We start from the raw sequence: 22,607 nt of genomic DNA on the forward strand, positions 1-22,607 counted from the left end.
TGTTATCGTTTTACTCTAATTTTTGTCTTGTAGCAAAATGCCCCGTTGCCTTCGTTCTGGTACACGTTCTGTATCTAACCGTCGCCTTGTTTCCACACTCGCACACCATCAACAAAAAAAACAACAATATACCCTCTTTTGGCATCTTCCTCGACCTTATTTCAACCTCAATATTGAAGTTGAAAGATGCTTGAATTATGTATGTGAATGAAAAGGATATTGCTCGCAAGAACAAAGTGTGTTTATGTGCGTAAAAGGGCCTCTCACTCACACAGCATCTTGTAAAAGGCAAAAGGCCCAGTTAAGTGTGTGTAACTCTTCCGTGCTTGTTACTCTGGTCAGGCCCCAATGACTCTGATAAACTGATAAAGACATGGCCTCAGAGCAAGGGCGTGCAAGAGTGCTGACACTTGTTCGATGTGATATCGGGATCCATTAAGTTCCTGTAATTATACAGTAATGACATTTTTTTTATGTCTGCTTCGAAAGCCTTTCAAAGCAGGCAGTATGTTTGCATCATGATCTATAAACATGCTTATATGTATTTTACTATAATTTCTAAGTTTATTTTTCTTTAATTAATTTGAGCAGTGTTTTTTTTTACAACATATTATAAATTATTAGTTTCAATATTAATTAGGAAATAGTCCAAGCAGCATCTCCTCTTTCCTCCCAAAATAATTGTACTTCAAACATTCACTTCAAGCCAAACCAACAGGCCACAACTGGAGTATTTTAGACACATTTTCCTTTCGGGGTCAGACAGGGGCCTTGGGTACGGCCAGGGGTCAAGCACTCACCTGGGCTCATTTGACCTCCACCTGCACACAATAACAGAGAAATGTGTCCACAGCAGCAGCGCTCTTCTGTTGTCAAACCCACTGATCTGGTTCTGTTCTTCATCCATTTGTGATGTTGTCGGTGGTTTTACAGTTGTTTGCAACATCTTTTTTTAATTTTTATTTCCTTTGATGCGATGCAGTGGGTGTCAGGTTAGTTCTGCTGTGTGTGTGTGTGTGTGTGTGTGTGTGTGTGTGTGTGTGTGTGTGTGCGCGCAATTGTGCTCGGAATTCAAAAGCACCGCTAACTGTTATGTTGTGTCGATCAGAGTGGGATTGCTTGTCTGTTGCCTTCACCTGTGCGAGTGTGTGTGTGTGTGTGTGTGCGCGTGTGTGTGACATGAAAGTGAGTGACTGTCCTGTGGCTTCCCCCAGGCCTCACGGAGAGAATTCAGGGCTCACCTGGATGAGGTCATCACGCTCAAGTCAAGGTACTCTACCTTGGACCAGGTAAACCCGCTAACCTTCTACCGAGCTCTCTTCCACCGGCATGCTGGTCACTAGCATCCCACACAGCACCTCACCACACTGGGGACACACACAGAATACAGGCAAAGGGGGCAGCTGAGGAAGAGCAGCACATATAGACATAGACAATATTTCATGTAGGACTACAAAAAGATCTGGTCTTACTATCATTGTTCTACTGATGAGAAACAATATGATCTGCACACTATATGGTGTCTTATGTTAAGCTGTAGCTGGAGACATTGAGACACAACAGTTCAAATTCTGAGACGTGAAGATGTCACAATGCTAACGCAGGGTGATATTGATGGAGTAGACACCAGTTTCGCACATGGTTATAAGGAGTTATCTGCGTCTGGATATCTGATGAGCTCAGGTTTCATTTTTATCTCATTAGAGATTTCAGAGAGGGCTGTATTTTCAGAGCTCCTCTCTCTGGCTTGAGTTGGACAGGGCTCACCTTGTAAAGAGGTGATGTGTACTTTCTATGCACCAAAAAATACTTAAATCAAAACGTAGTGTCACCTGTGGGGATGTTGGCCTTTTTAATGTTGCACTGTTGAACAGCACCCACACCTGACGAAATGGACTAAGGCTGAGTTGTAAAATATTAAACACCTAGAGTTTGTTTGTAACTTTAACTCAATAGTTTTTATCAGTGAGGTTGCAGATGTAACCAACTTTAACCGCGACCGTTAATGTAACAACTAAGATTTAAACTCAAGCTTTTAGAAGGTCGAAGAGAAAAGCGTGAGCAAGAACTCCAAAGAACCACACAACCTACATAAAGTAATATATGTAGAGCTCATACGGCATCCTCCGTTCCATTGACCCAGAACATACAATGTGTGTTAACAAGTCCTGTTCAATTTGCATATCCACGACAGATCTTAAGGGCAAAAATGAAGACCAGAATAGTTATTAATACAAGGTCTATATGCAAGAGCAGTGAGCTGATATCATTATCCAGATACAGAGTGGCTGTTAAAACCAGGTGTGAACGGTGCCTTTAAATTTGAGGTACATTTTTTTATATCCTCATGGATATAACATCTGCAGGGGGAGGTGTGCAGAGCAAAGGTCCTTCAAAGACGTTTTCAAGTTACTGCGGCGATACACCTGGAAGTATAGTGGACTAAACAAATCAAGACAAAAGCGATTTTTTTATGCTGTTTAATGTGAAGAGACACACGGTTAAGCAGCATTTTGTCTCGCCGAGGAGTTTCCCTGTGTATCACCCCTTTTAGTGGTCCTCTCAGGACCTCCACCAGCACTCATTCTCTCTCACTCATTCCACATCTGGTCATTTCATATGATTTGTGTATCAGTGACTGGTGATGCTGTGGTGTTTTTGCAGTGTGTGTGTGTGTGTGTGTGTGTGTGTGTGTGTGTGTGTGTGTGTGTGTGTGTGTGTGTGTGTGTGTGTGTGTGTGTGTGTGTGTGTGTGTGTGTGTGTGTGTGTGTGTGTGTGTGTGTGTGTGTGTGTGTGCTTTTGCACCTGGTCTAACTTGGAGCGCAAGTATTTGTCTGAATTAACAGAAGATCAATGGGGCAACACGAGAAAGCCAGCGGTGCTTCGCGGTCAGGGCAGAGAGCGGAGGCCTTTGCTGAATCCTCTTCCTCGCCGCTCCCCAGGGAGGAGCACTTGGCTGTGGGTCGCCCCCGTAGCGTTTTGCCCCGCCGTCTGCCTGCCCCGCCCTCTGCCCCACTGTCGCTGTCACTCCAGCGCTGGGTCCACCGCTTCGTCGCTCTCTTGCCCCGTGTCCCATGTGGACAGGCGGTCAAAGCTGGTTGAAACTAGCCTCCCTTCGCCTCCTGTCACAGCCCTTTCGTCCTGGAGGCAAACGGATAGACCCCCCCACCCCCACCCCCTCTTTTTTTGCATAATTTGTCTTGACAGCTCCTTTGTTTTGCGCTGAGCACAGCACCTCAGCGGTGACATCCCATAATTTCCTGGAGCATCTTCCCGGCCGGCTGCTTATTGGCGCCATCGATTTTCCTTGGTGGGGCTCGCGGTCCCTGGAGCCACCGGTCTCGCTGACCGGGCCAAGCTCACCACTCTGTGTCTGTTGACACCGCCGCCGCCTCCATCCTTTCCCCAGACCATTGATCTTCCTGGCAGATCTCCATGACAACCCATCGTCACGCTGTTTCCCTGGCGACGACGGGGTCGGCGTGTTGAGTGATTAGTGTTCCTGGCATGAGGGCCAGTGTTTTTTTATTTTTATTTTTTTCTAGTATGTGCGTGTGTGTGTGTGTGTGTGTGTGTGTGTGTGTGTGTGTGTGTGTGTGTGTGTGTGTGTGTGTGTGTGTGTGTGTGTGTGTGTGTCGGCATTCCCAGCATACTGCAATATTCCAATGAGAGTAAAGGTGAAGGTGTCCGGCCCAAATGTTCAGACGCACACACTCACACAGTTGTGTCAACTACGCTTCTCAGCAACATTGTTTTATGTCTTTGCTCACTGAGGCTTTCTAAGCTCTTTTCTTTGAATTTGTGTGTGTGTGTGTGTGTGTGTGTGTTTGCATCACTTGTTTGAGCTCACTGTCTTTTTTCCCGTGGTGCTTGCAGTGGAGGGTAGATTAGAAATGAGTGCCAGAGTGTTTGAAAGTCTACTTTTTTGCACCCGACCAAGCCCTCCGACCCCCCCTCCCCTTAAACGTCCAACCACACCCCATTCTGCTTTTTCAGTCATTCTCCACACACTCACTTCACCCCCCCTCCCCCCACCCCCCTCCTGCAGCTTTACCACTGTGTTCATCCCCATTTGCAACCAGTCTCCCCCCCCCATGGCCCTCTGATGATATGATCTATTCTACTTACCTGTTTTCTTTGGTCATACGGAGGTCTTGTTTTCCACCGGTTTGGGTTTTAGTGTCGTCACTCCACACTGCATCAGGGTTTCTAGCTGTTTCTTAGTGAACAGTGACTGTATATTTGCTGCATTACCCTTAGCTGCAGGGCAGATTCATCATTCATTACTGTAGAGGAATATGTGAAACTGGATGAGGAAGCTTGTGATTATTGTGGTTTGTCTGTGTGTTTAAAGAGACCGGCTAGGTAGTGAGAATCTGATGTTTTTGTCCTGCGTTAAATGTCTCTTCTTTTTATGTTAGATGTCTTTTGCAGTTCTTTTTTAGCAAGGCACACCTTGTGCGAAAATGTACTAGCCGTCGTTAGTTTTTATATGTGCTGTTCAATGTCTGCAAGTTTGATCTGTGTCTTGCTGTAGCTGTATTTAGCTCCCTTAATCCCACCTTTTGCTTTTTTCTGTCTCTTTTTTGTATCATGCCTTTCCTTCTCTCTCCATATGAGGGCTCAGCAGTTGTGGCACAAATCTCTTAGCGACTACAGCTGGTGCCATCATGGAGGTCTACGTGAACAAATCAGCTGTATCATATCTGAAATGAGAATGTACTAATTGAATTATCTTATTCAATTATTATAGATATATATGATACCTGTGACGAGTCTGAAAAGGTTTAAAAGTAAAAGATAATTGAGTACTTACAGCTGCAGGGTGGTGTTATTTCGGGATTGTCATAGAATAAGTATGTTCGTGTTAAAAAGGATATTCGATTGTGGCACTAATATTAGAAATACAGATGCCAGACTTTTCAGATGCATATATTCATTGAGTCAGTCTTTTTTTTTTATTGCTTTTATTGACTCACTAGACTTTTGGTTTAAGAGTAGCCAGGTAGTTAACCATATTAACCACTTATCACGGACCAATCGTTGGCCAACGCGCCTCCAAAACATATTTTTTTAATGCTGTTTAATTGCAAACGATGTCAGCGGTTCATCTCTCCAGTATGGCTGCCACCGAGTGCACTATGACACCTGGAAGCCTCCTGTGCTCTCCTTCCTTCTTCTCTCTCCCCCCTCTCCCCCCTCTCTCAGCTCTCTCTCCTTGCTGCTCCCTCCCCCTGCTAGGGTTGTTCGTCGTAGTGGATGCCCGCCCGTCCGTCTGTCTGTCTGTCCCTCGGTCCATCTGTCCGTTCCTCTGTCCTGTCCTGTCTGTCTGTGTTGTTGCGGTTGCCGGGACAGATGCACTGATGCCTGTGATTCGATGCTTTATCTCCACTAGCTCCAGTGTAGGTTGGAGGGGCTTAAAGATGATCGCAGGAGGACCTTCAGCTCTCGAGTAACTATCCCGCCCCCCCCCCCCTCTCTCCCTCCTTGCCTTTTCCTCTCCCTTCTCCGAGGAACGCGCAAAACAAATGCCCCGCTCTGTGTGCCCCCCCCCCCTTCCCCTCTCTCCCTCTCGCTATCTCAATTTCTCTCTATGTCTCTCTATCTGCCTGTGGCCACTTTGACTCTCCCTCGTCTTCGATCTGTCTATCGTTCACCCTCGTCACTCTTGTCTTACTACTCTCTCTGTCCGGTACGTTTGGAGTCTCCCCCTTTCCACGTCTCCCACGCACACTTTCCTGTCTGTCTCTCTTTCTCTCCCTCCGCCCGTCTGTCCGTCTCTCCCTCTGTCTCTCCGGTTTAACATGCTCTGCTTTCAGTAGCTCTGTCTGGTGTGCTGGATGTCTGTTAAGTAGACGCCGTCAGGCCGCTAGAGTGGTCGTTATTGTTTTGTTCCTTTCCTCCCGTTTTCCCTCCTTTCTGCTGTGTCTCGGCTCTGTAGTTTAGTGAAGTCTGTCAAGTCCGTGCTTCCTGTTTTCGTTTGTTTCTTTCCTTTTTTTTTTTTTTTTCTTCCGGGCTTGTGGGACCACGTCATGCCGATCCTCATCCTTTCGCCCCTCTGTCTATTTCTGTCTCTCTGTCCCTCCATCCCTCCTCCTCCACCGTCCCACCCACCTCGCCACACCTCCCATCGCTCACCCTCTCACCTCGGCTGTTTGGTGCCCAGTGGTGTCACAGTGGTAGCCTAGGATGGCAGTGAGGGAGGGAGGAGGAGGAGGAGGAGAGGGACGGGTGGAGGGACCTTAGCCATGGAACACACACTGATGTATGTGTGTTATTGAGACGCAGCAGTTGCCAGAACACAGAAAAGGTGAAAGACAGGACAGGGAGGACAACGGACAACCAGGCATTCATGCCGGTCAACTAGTCTGAATAAAGGTAGATCTACACGGTCAAATCAAGCCCACCAATTGGACAAAAGCCTGCCCTGATTTTTGGCAGACTGAAAAATATTGGAACCCAAAGGCATCCCAATTGATCCTGACTGGAGTTATGTATTATTTATGGATGTTGGTGTACAGGGCGTGTAAAAAGTATACTTTTATTCTGTGGCAATCTTGTAGCCTGAACACCTCTAACATGTGATTATCATTCCCTTATATAGTCCTTCCCTCAAGCTGAGCTTTCCAAAAGCATGCTCATACTGTGAGACAGGATCTTCTTCATGAGCCTGTAACTTGTAGCTTTTATTAGTTTTCTATAAATACCGTTAACAAACAGCATGACCACTAGGAGGTTGGCGGCTCCTAACAGCAGCAGTGAGACAAAAGGGGACCACTGGCTTGTCGATTTCCCACTTGACAGTTACAATATAGAGCAGCCGTCCGCTCTTTCCTTTGTTCGCCACTGATGATATGCAGTAAACTTTTAAGTATTGAGCAAACTGATCCCAGCTGTATCCCAATTTCACTCTATCAAACAAGGAGGTGTGTGTTGAGCCAACGGCCCTCGGACCACTTTTCAGCAGTCAAATGAAAAGTAATTGCTGCTTGACCTTTTTTAATAGTAGCTTTTCCATATCAACTCAGAAAATAAAGAGTATAGAATATAGTGATGCACTTCAAAGTATGTTGTTTGGAATTGAGACATTAGAGTTTCAAGATTAAAGATTTTACGGCAAACGTGGTCTTTTTTATCTCACGTTAAACATTGGCTACTTTTTTTCTCGTTTTGTTGTACTGCACTAAAAAAATACATTAGCTGTGAGTAATAGCAGCACTACTTATCATTTAGTTAGCTTTCCGTTCGCTCACCATTAACAACCATTAACCGTAGTCTGAAGATGCTTCTGGGAAGCTCAGCCCAGTTGGACCCCTCTCTGTTCTCCTTCCCCACCTTGCCGTAGATTACAGGTAGTAAAGCAGCAGTGCGGACATCCATCGTGCTGCATCAGCGCTCTCCAGAGAAGCCTTTACCGTCCTGCACCACATCTGAACAGCCGCTATCTATGCTCCACACCACATTTTCACTACATTTGATGTGACACCGTAGCACAGTTAAAACATCTGTTATGACCTTGTGATGAGATATTGTCACTCTGTATGTTGTTGCCCTTGTCCATATATATATATTCCTTTTCGTAGTGCTTCAATCTAATAGTGATGGGAAATGTCAGCGCATTTATCAGTGTGAATGTCACCTGTGATGTGACCAAGTAGTGTACAGTAAGTGATGCTAATGCAGGAGATGCTGCCATCTCCCAACAGCAGGACAAAGTGCACAGTGTAGTGTGACACGGCGCTTGTGCTTCTGACTGTTGTAAAAAAATAAAAACAGATTCTCATGTCAAAAGGGCAGTCGGGTTAATCTCAAATTACCACTTCCTCTGCTTTCTCTCTCTCTCCTTTTGTCCTACGTCTTTCTCCCAATCGCCGTCTCCATCTCAAGGTGCAGTCGCGATGCAGCAGCAAAGAAAATATCCTAAGATCAAGTGAGTACTAAGTTTCCAATCGCAAGGCGACACTGTGAGGACGGTTTGTGTGTTTGCTGTGTGTGGCGGCTCTCGTGTGTGTGTGTGTGCGTGCGTGCGTGCGTGCGTGCGTGCGTGCGTGCGTGCGTGCGTGCGTGCGTGCGTGCGTGCGTGCGTGCGTGCAGGATGTTTTGCCAGAGGTTGTTAAGCCTCATGGTAAGCATCAGAATATGCTGAGGAAGCATAAGTATGTTTAAAGGGGAGAAATTGGGTCAAGAGAACTCAAAGCACAACCACTGTTCAGAGAGAGAGAGATGTCTTGTGTTTGGTAGTTTTACTTCTCCTGCTACAGCTGCAAAACCAGTGCAATAAGATCAGTGTTAATTTGTAGGGGTTTTTCCAAAGAAATCTTCTTAAAATACAGTTTTTGTCCTCGGAGATAGTTGGGTGGTTCAGTTCCTTGACTTCAGAGCCTTCACTGTCTTGGGATTGTGTCAGCGCAGAGTCGTCTCCTCTCCCCCTTCCCTCCATCTTTATCTCAACTGTCTAAATAAAGAAAAAAAAATGCTTGACAATATATTGAAAATATTTCATGTGATCAATTTCAACCGGTATGTTTTTTCAGATTTCTATTTTTTAATCCAATATGTCTCTTTTCATCGGGTGAGTTGATCAGGTGAATTATTTCGGATGGGGCATCCCAACTCTACGTTGTTCCTTGTGTCCTCCCAGGTCACAGTGCAGTGGACATCACTAAGGTGGCCCGGAGGCACCGCATGTCCCCTTTTCCGCTCACCTCCATGGACAAGGCCTTCATCACTGTGCTGGAGATGACCGCTGTCCTGGGCACTGAGATCATCAACTACAGAGGTGAGGGGGACAAGAAACCCTGCAGATCGAGCAAATATTCTTTCCACCTACTGAAATGTTCTCATGCTTTCATTCTTCACACACACACACACATCGATTTGGCTACAAAGGCACATAAGATACAAACCCTTCCTCATGATCCAAGTGTCACTTACATCTATTGCTCCCTAAGCAGAAGAAAATCAGTTATTGCTAGTCACTTAAATGCTGTATTAACATAATAGAACCTGTATTCATATTTAAATAAAGGTGAAGGGTCCCACCGTGGGACCACAGGGACATCACATGACTGCAGTCTCTCTGCGATTTAAGGAGGATAATGGCGTCTTTAAGCTCATTGTTTTGGTTTTGTTTCAAGTTACTTTTTAAAAAGTTTTTACTTTAAATAATAATTCACAATGTCACATGGGTTATTGATGACAACACCGACCGTAGGCCTTTCGTACTACACAAATATAATACAAATATTGAAATTAAAAAAGAATAAATGCGCCGCAATCAAAACAATACATGAAGTTACTCATTCAACTTGATCTCTGTGTTTTGATTTTTGATGAATTATGCGCGTCTTAGCGCGGACACGATGCAAACATGCAGAGAGAAGTTGGTTAACACCCGTGGCTCTTGTAAGCCTTCCGGCAGAGTGGCCTCTGAGCCTGCGGATGGGCGACACAGAAACAGGCTGAGGGCCAGAGGGGGAAAACACACTCTCTTTAATTCATCTCTCTGAAAATGGGGTAAGAGAGGATTCGGGGCAATAACACCCTGCAGCTCACATGATGTCGAGATGAATGAAGGTGCAAGGAGCCTCTTTCTTTTCCCAAGTGTAAAGGGATGTTTCATGTTCTTCGAGAGGGGGGGGGGGGGGGATTGCACGATCTGCAAGAACACAGCTGGGAGGAAGACAGAGGGGTAAAGAGGTGAGGAAGATATGAGAGTTAAAATATTTAGAAAGACAACAGCTGGACGCGGTCCTCTGCTGGATGGAGAGGGCCCTGCATGTGGGTGTGTAAAGTGTGCACTGTATTATAGTTTGTTAATGGATGCATATCATGCGTGGGGCATTATAAGGATCAATCTCTTTATATTGTCATCATAATGGTGTAACACACAAAATAATTCCCCAAATGTCAATCCATGTGCAAGAATGTTTGTATACCTTTTCACAGATGTTTGCATTCCCATTTAATACCTATTCCAGTATTTATTTAGTACTTGTATAGAGCCAATACAAATCGGTAAATGTGCAATATACAGAAATACAATGTATTACTGTTTTCACTGAAAATATATATTTCCATTTATAATATGTATTGGAATTATTATTATATTTTTTATTTGTATGACTGTTTGACCGTATGCATGTGCAGTATTTGCTGCATAATTAAAGGAAATATATTCCTTTCTACATATACACAGGTATCTATGTAAATGTACCGTCTTCTAAAGTTTCAGATTGTTTCTAGGGAGACGACTGATGTGACGACGCTCCTTGATTTAATTATCATAATTTAACCCTTTTTAAAACCTCTGTCTGCTGCCAGAGATGTTTTTCGCAAAGCGTCTGATCAAATATATTTTTCATCTTCGGCAACAAGGCACCACCTTTGTTCTATTTCTATTCAGAGCTCAACACATGGTTCTAACAAGCCGTTTGAATAGCAGCTTGGAAGCAAAACCAAAACACACCGAAATCTCAGATGAAATGCTGCCAACTTAAAAAAAGGCACGAGTTTCTTCTTCGACGACTGAGATGAATTATTCACTGCGGCTCGTTGTGATTTCCCTAAGCTGATGCATGTATGTATGTGTGTGGGTGTACTTGCATATTTTTTCCTCTTCAACATATTGATATCAAAGCTTAGATCTTGATATTAACGCCCACGTAATCATAGCATAAAGGCTCTAACAAATGCTATATATAGCCAAACAGCAGCTTAAAGTATTTTTAGTGGCAGGATTTTTCTCCTCCACCCACTCTGCCTCTGTCTGTCTCCATCTTCCTTTCCGTCCCTCACTCTCTCTGAGCTATTGTGTGTGTGCCGAGTCTATTTTCTTACCGACGATAATGTGTTTTGAAGTTGTCTGGCTGGTTAAGTAACGGGAATTGCAACACCCGCAAGCTTCCGCTTGTTGTTTGTGAATCGGTAAAGGAGAGCGTGCGTCCGGGTGTGCTGGTCAGGTAGTGAGTCACGCAGAGAGATCCTGATGCGCGGCGTCACACTCGGCCTCTGTTTAAAAACACACACGCACGCACGTATACACACCGCCGGCACATGTGCCTCTCTGTGTCTCCATCTGATTCAGATGCGCTTTCTCCCCCGCGCTTCTCTGCCCGTCTCTCTCCCCCCGCCGTCCCTCCCCCAGCTTCTCCTCCTCTCCTCACACCCGTGTTCTGCCTCTTCTCCCACAGATGGGATGGGTCGAGTCCTGGCTCAGGACGTTTATGCCAAAGACAACCTGCCACCCTTCCCAGCCTCTGTCAAGGATGGTTATGCGGTGAGAGGTAAGCGCTGAACATTATGGCAGGTTACCTGAAAATAAAGTCCTGTAATTATGTTCTGTCTAGGATAGAAGATGTGGAACGGCAGGGATTTCCAATTTCACTTCAGTAATTAACACCATCACCTAATTAACGTTTTTGTACACCTATATATTCCAACACTGGGTCGTTTAAAATACTTTTTACTGTCCATTTTAATTTTAGGAACCTTTACGAACACCATTGCGACAGCTGTTCATTCAGAGTAGCGCATTGGCCTTATTATATAGTGCTATTACATAGTAAATATTACTAAGTGAAGACTTTCACATCAGTGAATTAAAATAGGTTCCACGACACAAACAATATCTAACATAAAGATTAGTTGTTTGCTGCAAAGTTGATGGCAGAATGAATGTTGGGCTTACTATGTGAACCGTTTGAGGAAAGACTTAATAAAGAGGTAATATAGGATATAATTCACACTTCTGACAAGACACTTGATCACAATTAAGTTTAAGGTGACATTATAATAATACAATATACCGTATATCTGGATCCAATGCCAATAACCTATCCTACACATACTGATGCATTTGCAGAGAGAAGGAAAGAACATTACAGACAAACTTGGTGGTAGATTTATGAATCTAGTTTACCATTTCTTATTTTTTCTTCTGACCAAGTTGCAGAACATAGATGAAGCCGAAAAAGTAACTGGGCCAGTGTGTCTTTCCTCCTGTACAAATGACCTGATTGTGGTTGGAGAGGAACAGGACACTGGGTCAGTGGTGAACGTTCTCAGTAGCAATGCCGCTGTGAACCGAGGAGGAGGTTGGCTCTTTGCATTGTGGGTCGTGGAGGGCGATGATTCCCAACATCTGCCAGGTGACGGGTGACGAGAGATGTGGCTTTTACTTCTGCTCGTGGAGAGTTTGTATCATTCCTATGGCTCTAAAGTTTTGGGGTTGAATCGAGGCAAAGTTTTGGTCAAAGGAGTCCTGCAAAGCGTTGAGGGCGCTGTGATCTTGGCGAGCGGCGCGGCGGCTTGCCGGCTCCAGGCGGAAGCAGGAGCGGAACGCCACGGGTCTCTCTGGGTCGTATGCGTCTGTCCCGAGGGCCCGGCATCGGCCGAGGCGTCCCTCTGCAGATTTTAGGGATTTGAGTTCCTAGACGTTTTGTCATACTTGTGGAGCCTTTAATCCTTTAGTTTAAACCATGAGTCACAAAGTTGTTCACTCACCAAAGGCACTTTGCAATGTCAAAGGGTATTTTGTAGTCTGAATTGGGCTTTTCCTTTGTCTTGTGTGTCCTCACAGTGCGGGGCGTTGTGTTGGACCGTAGTTCTGAATCTGTGAGCCGTGCAAGCATTGGAAATACCGCGTTCAGATGTTTAATTAAAGATCATCGAATGTCTTTCCTTCTCTGCCCATTTGTGGCCCACTGAAATAAAATGACTCACCTAGATGATTCCACACTCCTACAGACACACACACTCATAGCTGCAAACGTGTGTAATGCTATTAAATCTTTCTTTTATTTTAGCGGCTGACGGCCCAGGCGACCGCTTCATCATTGGAGAGTCCCAAGCTGGAGAGCAGGTCCGCGCCCACATTGACACTTTAGACACATACACCCTTTTTTTAGCTCACAAAAAAAAGCCCCAAAACACACGCGCGCAACAACGTTGTCTCCGTCACGCAAACACCCACGCAACCGGAGTATGAAAATAAAGTACTTCACTTTTGCCCTTCGCCCTCACGCCTTGACCGGCTGTAATTGCACGCCAGTGTGTTCCCTTAGCAGGTGATGAAAAGCCCCTTCGCCTCCTAGCGGGACTAGAGAGTCACAGCGCTGCCAAACCGTAAAACACATTGGACCTCTCAGACGGGCGCATGCTGCGGAGATTTATTCACCAACCCAGCCTCTTATCCTGAACAAAATTATGCATACAAATCTCTACGTGCGCTCATGTCCCGTTATTATGTTTTTTATTCTACTTCAGTCTACTTGTCTTCAGCTTGCGAGATGCTTTTTAGGGAAACTTTGTGGAAGACTCACTTCATTTTGACTCATTTTACTTGGGTGAAAAGAGCTATCGCATAGAAAGGCATAGACTGTTTTATAGATATATATCGCTGAAGTTAAATGATGAACTCTTGTTTCCGTGCAGCCCACCCACACGGTGATGCCTGGCCAGGTGATGAGGGTGACGACAGGCGCCCCTATTCCATGCGGGGCCGACGCTGTGGTCCAGGTGGAAGACACCGAGCTGCTCCGCGAGTCTGAAGACGTAAGCGTCCCTTCTGGTGGGGCTGTCTCGGGTCACTTCTGGCGTCAACCCAACCAGAACGAACTTTTGACTCACATTCTCACTCTTCATACTGGGATTGGTCCATTTCAACACCACAGCAACTGAGCATATATTATACACAATGGACATTAAAATTTGTTCCATTTGATGTATTTGCTGGTTTATCTTTTAGGGCACAGAGGAGCTGGAGGTACGGATCCTAGTACAGGCTCGCCCCGGGCAGGACATCAGGTTAGTGTGTTACGCGTTTCTATTAAGAAGCCAAATCCGCCGTCCTCTTTAAGCTTCTCCACCAGGGTGTTTATTTGTGCTACATTTGGTGTTTGGTTGCACTTTAAGTTATACAATATATTTAAATTTAAATTGCAATGTGCTCTTCCATTTCTCTTTATTGTCCTCTGAACTATCGTCTTTGCTGTCCCGCCCTAGGCCCATTGGCCATGACATTAAGCGTGGGGAGTGTGTGCTTGCAAAGGGCACCCACATGGGCCCCTCTGAGATTGGTCTCCTGGCCACTGTGGGAGTCACAGAGGTGGAAGTCCAGAAATTTCCCGTGGTGGCCGTCATGTCGACAGGAAATGAGGTAAAGGATTTAAGAAAAAATATCCATCAACATTTTTTTTTATTTTTTTTATTTGGGAAACTATACTACTCCTCGTGCACTCAACCCACACTGTATCTGTATTTGCCAAAAAGGTTCGGCCTCAGCTGCTAAAGGTAACAACCACGTGCCGTCTCCTCTGGCAGCACACCTTGTTCATATTTTTGCACAATCAACATTGTTTGCCTTGACTGCGGACACCCGAACGACATTCAGAGCTGAATGCGCACTCAGCCGATTCATGTGTGCTTTCAGTTGTGAAGACTGTGTTTATCTGTGACCGGGTGTTTTTTCCTAAACACTGGGATCATATTGGTGCATCTGTGTGACTGATATGCCGTTTAAATTTCATGGGGTGCGTAACCTTCATGGAGATCCTCAGCAGACTGTAGATACCATAACACATTGTTCCCGGTGCTATAAAGGTATACCTGAATTGTGTAAATCAGCTGAGAGTCACCTACCCCATGGCCACATTCCAAACCTGCTCAGTGGTATATCGTCCTCACCTCCCCTCTTTGAACAAGATTGATGGAATGGAGGATTTGTCTTCTCCTTTTTACACGCGGTTAATTTGACCATCCAGATTTTTGAGTATATTCTCTGTGCTACTGCTGCAGATGAAGAGAAACAGGAACACGTGTGCAGAGCTGGCATTTACAACTGAAAGTATGCAGTATGTCTGCCCATAAACCCACTGTGAACCTGCTGAATTAGATGCATGTTCATTTGTGGTGTTGCTTTCCTTTTATACTTATAGTAATTAGGGGTGCTTGTTGACGTTTCCTCAGAAAAAGAAAGTTTAGATTTGATGTTCTACTATAAAAAGAAGCAAAGTCTAAATGTATGAATGTAATGTAAATAGAAGACAAACTTAATGCTAATACACGTCTAACCAAATTGTGTTCGTTTTTTTCTGAAAGGGCTGCAAATAATAATAATTTTTCATAATTCATTCCATATATACAATCAATTTATATTTTTTTCAATTAATCGATTAGTCATTTATTCTATAAAATTTGACAAAATAAGGAAAAGGGTGCATCACATGTTCCCAGTGGCCTAATTGATGTCTTCAAATTGCGGGTTTTATCGCCATCAGTTCAAAATCCATTCAAAACGGCAGAAACTGAATATGAATCTGAATATATATCGGAAAATATATGATATTTAATTCTGTTTTCCGACTAATCGATTAATCATTTCAAAGCACAAGCAACAGCAAAGGTTCAATTGATCCCTTCCAACTTCAGACAGTGTCTACCATCATTCACTGTAAAATGTGTATTTTTAAAGTTAAATTTCATGCGAATCACTTTATTGTCCTATTCTTTCACGAGCAACACATTTGGTACCAAGGACAGAGTAAACGTGTGAGAGCAAACGAGAGATGTTTGCCTTCAACCCCTCTGTCTAGCTGAATAATAAGTTATATATTCACCAAGAATATATTCAGATTAACGTTGAAGGCGGATTGTTTTTTTTCCAACTTAAATAACTACAGCGATTGAATGATTGAAAGTGTTTCTGAACATTTCCCCCTTTGTGTCGTGGTAGCTGCTGAACCCAGAAGACGACCTCCATCCTGGGAAGATCAGGGACAGCAACCGCTCCACTCTGCTGGCCACCATCCAGGAGCACGGCTACCCCACCATCAATCTGGGCATCGTGGGGGACAAGTAAGTAGCAGAGTGCAGATCTTCGCCCGGGTGCATCTGCCGCGACCACTGGTATGATGCCTGATTGAATACAAACCACAATCCCCCCCCTGTGTTTACAACCCAAGCAATTCAGAAGCCTATTTTTTCAGCAAGATAGACTTTCATTTCAACCTATCCGGCCACGTGCATCCGCTCCGTGCAGCTTACCTGCAGTTCACTGTGCGGTGCTTCGTGGCGACGGTTTCACGCTTCCGCTGAACAGAATTGGTCGGTCCTGGTTTAGTGAGCTGTCAGCATTGTTGGCCAAACACTCAGCGCATTCTGCTACCCACTAACAGCCGGGCCCTTCTCCTCCCATTGAACATGAGACTACCACTGTCGCCAGCGCTGGGTTCCTTGGTTCCTCTGCTAAGAGCTTCATTTAACAGAACTAAAAGGAAAGACAGTTGATTCACTGAGTTACATACAAAAGTTGTTGAACACACTGTTTCCGTCCATAATTTCCTCTTCTGTGAGTTTCTGATTAATATGTGCATGTGCGCGTGTGTGTGTGCGTGCCCTACAGCCCTGATGACCTTCTCAACGCTCTGAATGAAGGCATCAGCCGAGCGGATGTCATCATCACCTCAGGAGGAGTGTCAATGGGAGAGAAGGTATCATTGCAGGATGAAAAGTGCACACACGCCATCACGCCGTTGTCTTTTACTGACACCTTGTGGTGGACTGGGAGAACGACGGCCATTATTTGAGAATAAATTATGACAAGAAGCATCAGATAGTAATGTTTTTTTATATTATCTTACTTAATTGTTTGGTCTTTATTTTATTTCATATTCACACAAATTCAAAAGTATTTTAAAAGTAAAATTGATTTTTGTTTTTGTTAAATGCTTTTTAATTACAATGCCTTTTTCAGGACTACCTTAAGCAGGTGCTGGATATTGATCTTCATGCTCAGATACATTTCGGTCGTGTTTTCATGAAACCAGGGTAAGAAAATGCCACTTTTCACAGAAATTTTAAAAATACCAAATAAACCTTTACATAAAACGTTTTTTTTTCTTCCTTAGTCTCCCAACAACATTTGCCACCTTGGACATGGACGGTGCTCGCAAACTAATCTTTGCCCTCCCAGGTAGTGTGTGAAGTTGAGAGAAAGAGTGATTCACTCCGCTGCTTCTGAAGAGGTGTTTCTCATATATTTCTGTCTTTTTTTTCCTCTTGTCGCTGTCCTCTCTCTGTCCGTCCTTCCGTCCTAGGAAATCCTGTGTCCGCTGTTGTCACCTGTAATCTTTTTGTCATCCCTGCCTTGAGGAAGATGCAGGGCATTTTGGACCCTAGGCCCACCATCATCAAAGCGAGGGTAGGGTGCACAGAGCAACCAGGAGAGCCTGATCTTCTGTTGAGGCTCTGGTGGTTGCAAGAAGCTATTTTATCTGTTTAATGACCAGGCACGAGTATTCCAGTAAGGTCAGAGGCAGAAAGAAGCGTCTCTGTATGCAAAAGGATCATTTCTCTTCCACCTATGTGAACTGTTGAGCGTAGATGCAACAAACTGCAACAGAGAAGATAAATTACAACCATACTTAAGTTCCAGGGTGTGTAGCTGCAGTCCGTTGCATCTTAACTCATGACTCAATGCTATTTTATTCATCCGTTTGATACATATTCATGACCACCAAGTTTTTGCTTTGACTTGGCAGAGGAAAGCAATCACGGGCCGACACTGACCTAAAGGCGTACACCAAGAAAAATCATAATGATACCAAACAGCCGCAGACTGTGTCCCCAAGTAGCATCATAAAGTGGAAGGTCTGGTCATTTGCCAAAATGGAGGCTATCCAGAGAGCAATGTTACGTAATTTGCTGTTACAGAACAGTTAGAAATCCACTTCAATGCATTACTGCCAGTTAGTGGTGGGACCGATGGCCTGGGAGCACAGATGGAGCTGGATCATAACCCTCACAGAAGACATCTGACGCAGATCAAACAGGAAAAGAATAAAGTTAGAAGAGTATGGTTTAAAAAAGGCTAAAAAATGTGTTTGGCTTAATTTGGTGGGAAGATAGACTTTAACCCAAGTTAATTACATTTAGTTGATTGTCCAGATGTGGGATTATTTTAGCCTAACTCCTTAGAAGAGAAAGTTGATGTTGGCAGATTAATAATAATAATACTAATAGTGGGGTTTGCAACATCAGCCTGTGCAATGAAATAATCTGCCCATTTCAGCACTCTACAGTAAATCCATCTGTTTTTTTGACGGTGTGAAAGACTTGCAGACAGAAAACCAAGGTGATGAGGATAACTCGCTTATACATCATTGTAATTTATGTTGTATGTTATTTCTCTAGTTATCTTGTGATGTGAAGTTAGATCCTCGCCCTGAATACCACCGCTGCATTCTGACGTGGCATCACCAGGAGCCTCTGCCGTGGGCACAGAGCACAGGTACCAGAGTCAAAGCCTACAGCTACAGTACTGTTTACTGGTAACTAATAAAAGCAAAGAGCCCCCCAAAAAAAGAATTGTGTGGACTTGATCACGGTAGATTGATCACATCTGATGCTCTTTGTAGACACACTAGAAGTAATCATTATCCCACGCCACAACTTCCTCTTTTTTTTTTTAGAGCAACAGGCCACTATTGTAGTTTGGTATTGAAGAGTATGACGACAGACGGCAAACCTAAAAAAAAATCATAATTTCAATATGATGGTATGAAAAGAAAAAAAATAACTATTCCCAATTTGCTTCCTATTAATTCTCATCTAAAATATGATGTCCTCTCTCTGCTGCAGGGAACCAGGTGAGCAGCAGGTTGATGAGCATGCGCAGTGCTAACGGGCTCCTGATGCTACCTCCGAAAACAGAGCAATACGTGGAGCTGCACAAGGGCGAGGTGGTTGACGTCATGGTCATCGGCCGGCTATGATGTCATCACAGGGGGGACGGAGCGAAGGCGTCGTATAGCGAGGGTTGGAATGGGTGGTTCACGGTGCATGTCCACATATCATTGACTATTCTGTAATATGCAACGGCACAGCTAGTTTTTATTGATTTGGATAACGTTGAGGTATAGTCAACATCTTGATCACAACCTAGATACATATGAAAAAAATTACTTTAAAAAGATTATAATATTTCAAAGAAAGAAAATATAACTTTTAATGAAAAAAATCTAATTATAAAAAGAGATTTATTCTGTAATATATTATTATGATTATTCTTATTATTATCATTATTCTTCTTCTTATCATTATTATATTAAGGCAACTTCGTTCCTTTCATTGCAATTGCTTTGTGTGTTCAATGCTAGACCTTATCTATAGCAGTAGCATTTTAATAAACAGCTGTAGGTGCCTGCCAGGACAAAAAAAAGAAAATTATTATTTTCTCTTTAGTGAAAAAAAAATCTGTTTTTTGAAAATGACGAAAACATTGAGAAAGACTCCAGATTTCCCATGGTGCTCAGCTAAAAGGAAGAGGGGGCACATCAAGACCACTTCCTCTTTTGGGCGCCCATCAAGGTGACACTTCTGTTTTTCTCTCATTAGTATGCATCATAATGGCTTCACAAAGAGCTTTGCTTGTTGTTTATCTTGTGAGTCTTGTTCATGTGCGCAGTGCCAAATGCCTGGGCAGGGAAGAGGTGACGTTGGGATGGGGAGGTGTGTGTGGGGGGGGGGGGGGCACAACCCATTCTGCCCAGACCCTGAAGCTTCCTTATATTCACAGTGACCGGGTGTAAACTTTGCCCCAAACCCCTACCCCCCCCTCAGGGGCAAGCTTAACCTGGGAAAAAAATAACCTTTTATTTGATCAACTATTTAAGAATAAAAAAAAAATTAATGAAGCAGCTTCTTTAAGTGCTGACAGCCTTTTTAACCAACTTCACAAAAATGTACAGAAAAAAATAAGAACCATATTGTACAGATATATGTGACCAGCACTCCTAAGGAAATTATTAAGCAATGAGGAGACATTGAACAACGCTGTACTATAACATTTTCTGTAATGATATGAAACTGATGAAAGAGACTAAGATAATAAAAATCCTTGATCATTATGTAAAAAAAGTTCTTGTTGGGTTTCGTTTTTTAATAAAATATATCAACAAAAAAAATAGTGATTTCCTTATTTGGTACATGGTAGCCAGAAGTTTAAGAGAAATGCATGAATCACGAATGATAGAGAAATGTCTTTCCTTCCATAACAACAATTCATCCTTTTTAAAACATTTATCTATTTGGGCGCATTTTCAGATTATTCTGTCAACCGGTTGTTAACAGCTTCACCCTTCCATCTAAAACTCCTCACATGGTTTCATGGAATGTTTTGGATCTCAAAGATCTCCGTTTTGTTTTCTTTGAAGGCAGCAGGGGAGAAAAGCGGTAATGGCAGGTGTGAGTTTGGATCCAAGACATCCAGACATCCAAACAGTGTAACAGTGAGAATTCCCCGGAATGTCAGCCAGTCCCGAATACTGCAAATACAACAACCTGCATCGATTATTCTAATTGTCTTATAGTAACTTAGACATTTCTTTCAAATGAAAATCTCTGAGATTAATATTTTAAATAACTGTTTGTGGCCAAAATAGGTCGAATCATCCAATAATTCACAGAAAACTACAAAATTGATGCAAAAGCTTTTCCAATCTTTTCATCCTGTTACTCATCTCATGACCCCCCAAATCTTTCTTGTGACCCTGTAGGGGACCCCAACCTTGGATAGAGGATCACTGCACATACTATTTGTGGCTAGTTTTAGGTACAACTACTGCAGAACAAGTACTTTGACTTCTATTCTATTTTTTGAACATAACTTTGACGGTAATTGTTCTACTTGGGTTGAGTATCCGAGTACTTCATTCCACATTGCTTCTCAGATGAACAAAGAAAAGACGGCTGAATTTGACTGAAGCAAAGGGGATTTTAACGGTCTCTCTTTCTAGGATGGAAAGTAATTCATAATCAGGGACTGGCAGGAGAGCGCCTAATGAGGAAAGGAGGTTAAGCACAGAGGTGTCGGAAAGGATTAACCTAATAAAAAATATAGCGGGGAAAAAGGCAGCTTCAGGCTTTGGTGTAGATATTTCTGAGGCCGCATGAGATTAGACCGTTTCTGTTCTGCTCTGCAAGGTGAAATGACAGTAGATCCCATTAGTTGATGATTAATGCTACTGTGACGAGAACTTATGTAAATTCATCTTTGTAAATGGGTGGAATGTAAGGGGATCAGTGTGGAGATGACGGTGCAGAATGGTGGTAAATGCTGCATAACTAGTGCAATAAGTGTTTTATTTATTAGAGGATACGGTGACAAAGCAACAATTGGTTTATTCTCTGAGTTTCTTTCTCTTTTTCTGAGAAATACTTCAACTGGCTTTTTTACGTGTTCCCATCCTCTCATTTTTAAATCTGCTAACACACAAGTATTCATTGTGGAGCCGTTCGAGGCCCAATCAAGCTTTTAGAACAAGTTATTTGTAAAGTCACAATGAACCTCTCTCAGGCCTCTGGCTTTTACAACCACATGCTTCTAAGCATCTTAGCACATCCATGTAAATTAAAAATACCAAAATACCTGAAACCCCTACAGTTTAAATTAACACCACTACAACCTTAATTATATTTACTTTTGATGGATGTAATTTCTACTTGAGAAGGCTTGTCATACCTCAGAGTATGTGCTTTCTGCTCTCTTAGTTCACAACTGTTTTAAAAGTTTCAACTTTTCTGTCAAGAAAACCCAATTTTATTGTAAAATTACAATGTGTCTTTTCTAGCTAATACAGAATGACTGCTAATGGATGCATTGCTATGAAGTTTTGTCCATACGTGAATGTTGCCAGAGAACAAACCATACTCACTAAGGCAATACACAGATTTTTCCAGCTTGAAGTTCAATTTTGTGGTTTTGAGGGAAATAGTGAAGCATTTAGCTGCTAAAGAGCCATATGCATTTAAAATAGAGCCAAACGAGACTGAATAAAGGACTTACATTACACATGGGGGCAGAGATTTATCTCTTAATGAACCATAATAATGCTCCTTATTTGCTAGATGGTTAAATAAAAGTTGTTGCTTTTTGCTTCAACTAAAAGCTAATTTGTCAATACTATGTTCAACTTATTTTCACTGATCGCATATATTGTGTCAGTTATTACATGAAAGCCCTGTCTTAAGGACTGTACTTTTGCTAAAGAACCTAAGGAAAATCACAAATTTGACTTTACTTTCACCACTTATCACCATTTTAAGAAATCAAATAAGTATATTTACTCCAGTATTGTACATCTAATTTTACGGTACTTTACTCAAGTAATTCTATGTCATGCATCTTCATACATTGGAGACGACGATACATTATTGACTGCAAAAAGATACTAGTTACTTGTTAGATTCAGGTTAATAATGCATCATCAAAATAATATTGATAAAATCAATATAAATCCGCTTTATTATTGGCAAATAAACTACCTGACAGTTTCTAAAGTAATCAAAACACCCACCACCTTTACCAGCTGCAACATGGAAATGATTCGCCAATAACTATAGTCCATTAAAGAATAATATTCTGAAATTGATCGATGTGTATTACATGATTCCTTTATGCTAATGTATGGTAGTTTCCCCTTCATTAAATTGTGTTTTTTTTCTTTTCTGGTATTGTTTCTTGTATTTATCATTTTTGAAGTTAGGCCTACTCGCTGCAATGTGGGCGATGTGGTGATCACGTGGTGGGGAGTGTGGGGGGGGGGGGG

At 43.0% G+C, this 22,607-nt stretch overlaps 1 protein-coding gene across 15 annotated transcripts in view; it reads left to right on the forward strand.

The window, feature by feature from the left end:
• Nucleotides 1-19,224, forward strand: part of gphnb (gephyrin b) — a 66,502-nt gene extending 47,278 nt beyond the window's left edge. For 2 of the 15 annotated variants that reach the window (XM_040159883.2, XM_040159888.2), the window contains 17 exons: nucleotides 1,215-1,289; nucleotides 5,396-5,452; nucleotides 7,888-7,930; nucleotides 8,642-8,779; nucleotides 11,193-11,285; nucleotides 12,807-12,862; nucleotides 13,435-13,554; nucleotides 13,748-13,806; nucleotides 14,005-14,158; nucleotides 14,272-14,292; nucleotides 15,734-15,855; nucleotides 16,403-16,490; nucleotides 16,754-16,827; nucleotides 16,908-16,975; nucleotides 17,097-17,200; nucleotides 18,193-18,289; nucleotides 18,640-19,224. In XM_040159883.2, the coding sequence (XP_040015817.1) occupies nucleotides 1,215-1,289; nucleotides 5,396-5,452; nucleotides 7,888-7,930; nucleotides 8,642-8,779; nucleotides 11,193-11,285; nucleotides 12,807-12,862; nucleotides 13,435-13,554; nucleotides 13,748-13,806; nucleotides 14,005-14,158; nucleotides 14,272-14,292; nucleotides 15,734-15,855; nucleotides 16,403-16,490; nucleotides 16,754-16,827; nucleotides 16,908-16,975; nucleotides 17,097-17,200; nucleotides 18,193-18,289; nucleotides 18,640-18,773 (1,503 nt within the window). In that variant the 3' untranslated portion in view covers nucleotides 18,774-19,224. The remainder of the gene's footprint in view (nucleotides 1-1,214; nucleotides 1,290-5,395; nucleotides 5,453-7,887; nucleotides 7,931-8,641; nucleotides 8,780-11,192; nucleotides 11,286-12,806; nucleotides 12,863-13,434; nucleotides 13,555-13,747; nucleotides 13,807-14,004; nucleotides 14,159-14,271; nucleotides 14,293-15,733; nucleotides 15,856-16,402; nucleotides 16,491-16,753; nucleotides 16,828-16,907; nucleotides 16,976-17,096; nucleotides 17,201-18,192; nucleotides 18,290-18,639) is intronic. The other 13 variants (XM_040159886.2, XM_078093099.1, XM_040159887.2 and 10 more) reach the window with 10 other exon arrangements.
• The last annotated feature ends 3,383 nt before the right edge of the window (nucleotides 19,225-22,607 follow it).

This window comes from Gasterosteus aculeatus, chromosome 18 (genome assembly GCF_964276395.1).
Source record: "Gasterosteus aculeatus chromosome 18, fGasAcu3.hap1.1, whole genome shotgun sequence".
Classification (NCBI taxonomy): domain Eukaryota; kingdom Metazoa; phylum Chordata; class Actinopteri; order Perciformes; family Gasterosteidae; genus Gasterosteus; species Gasterosteus aculeatus.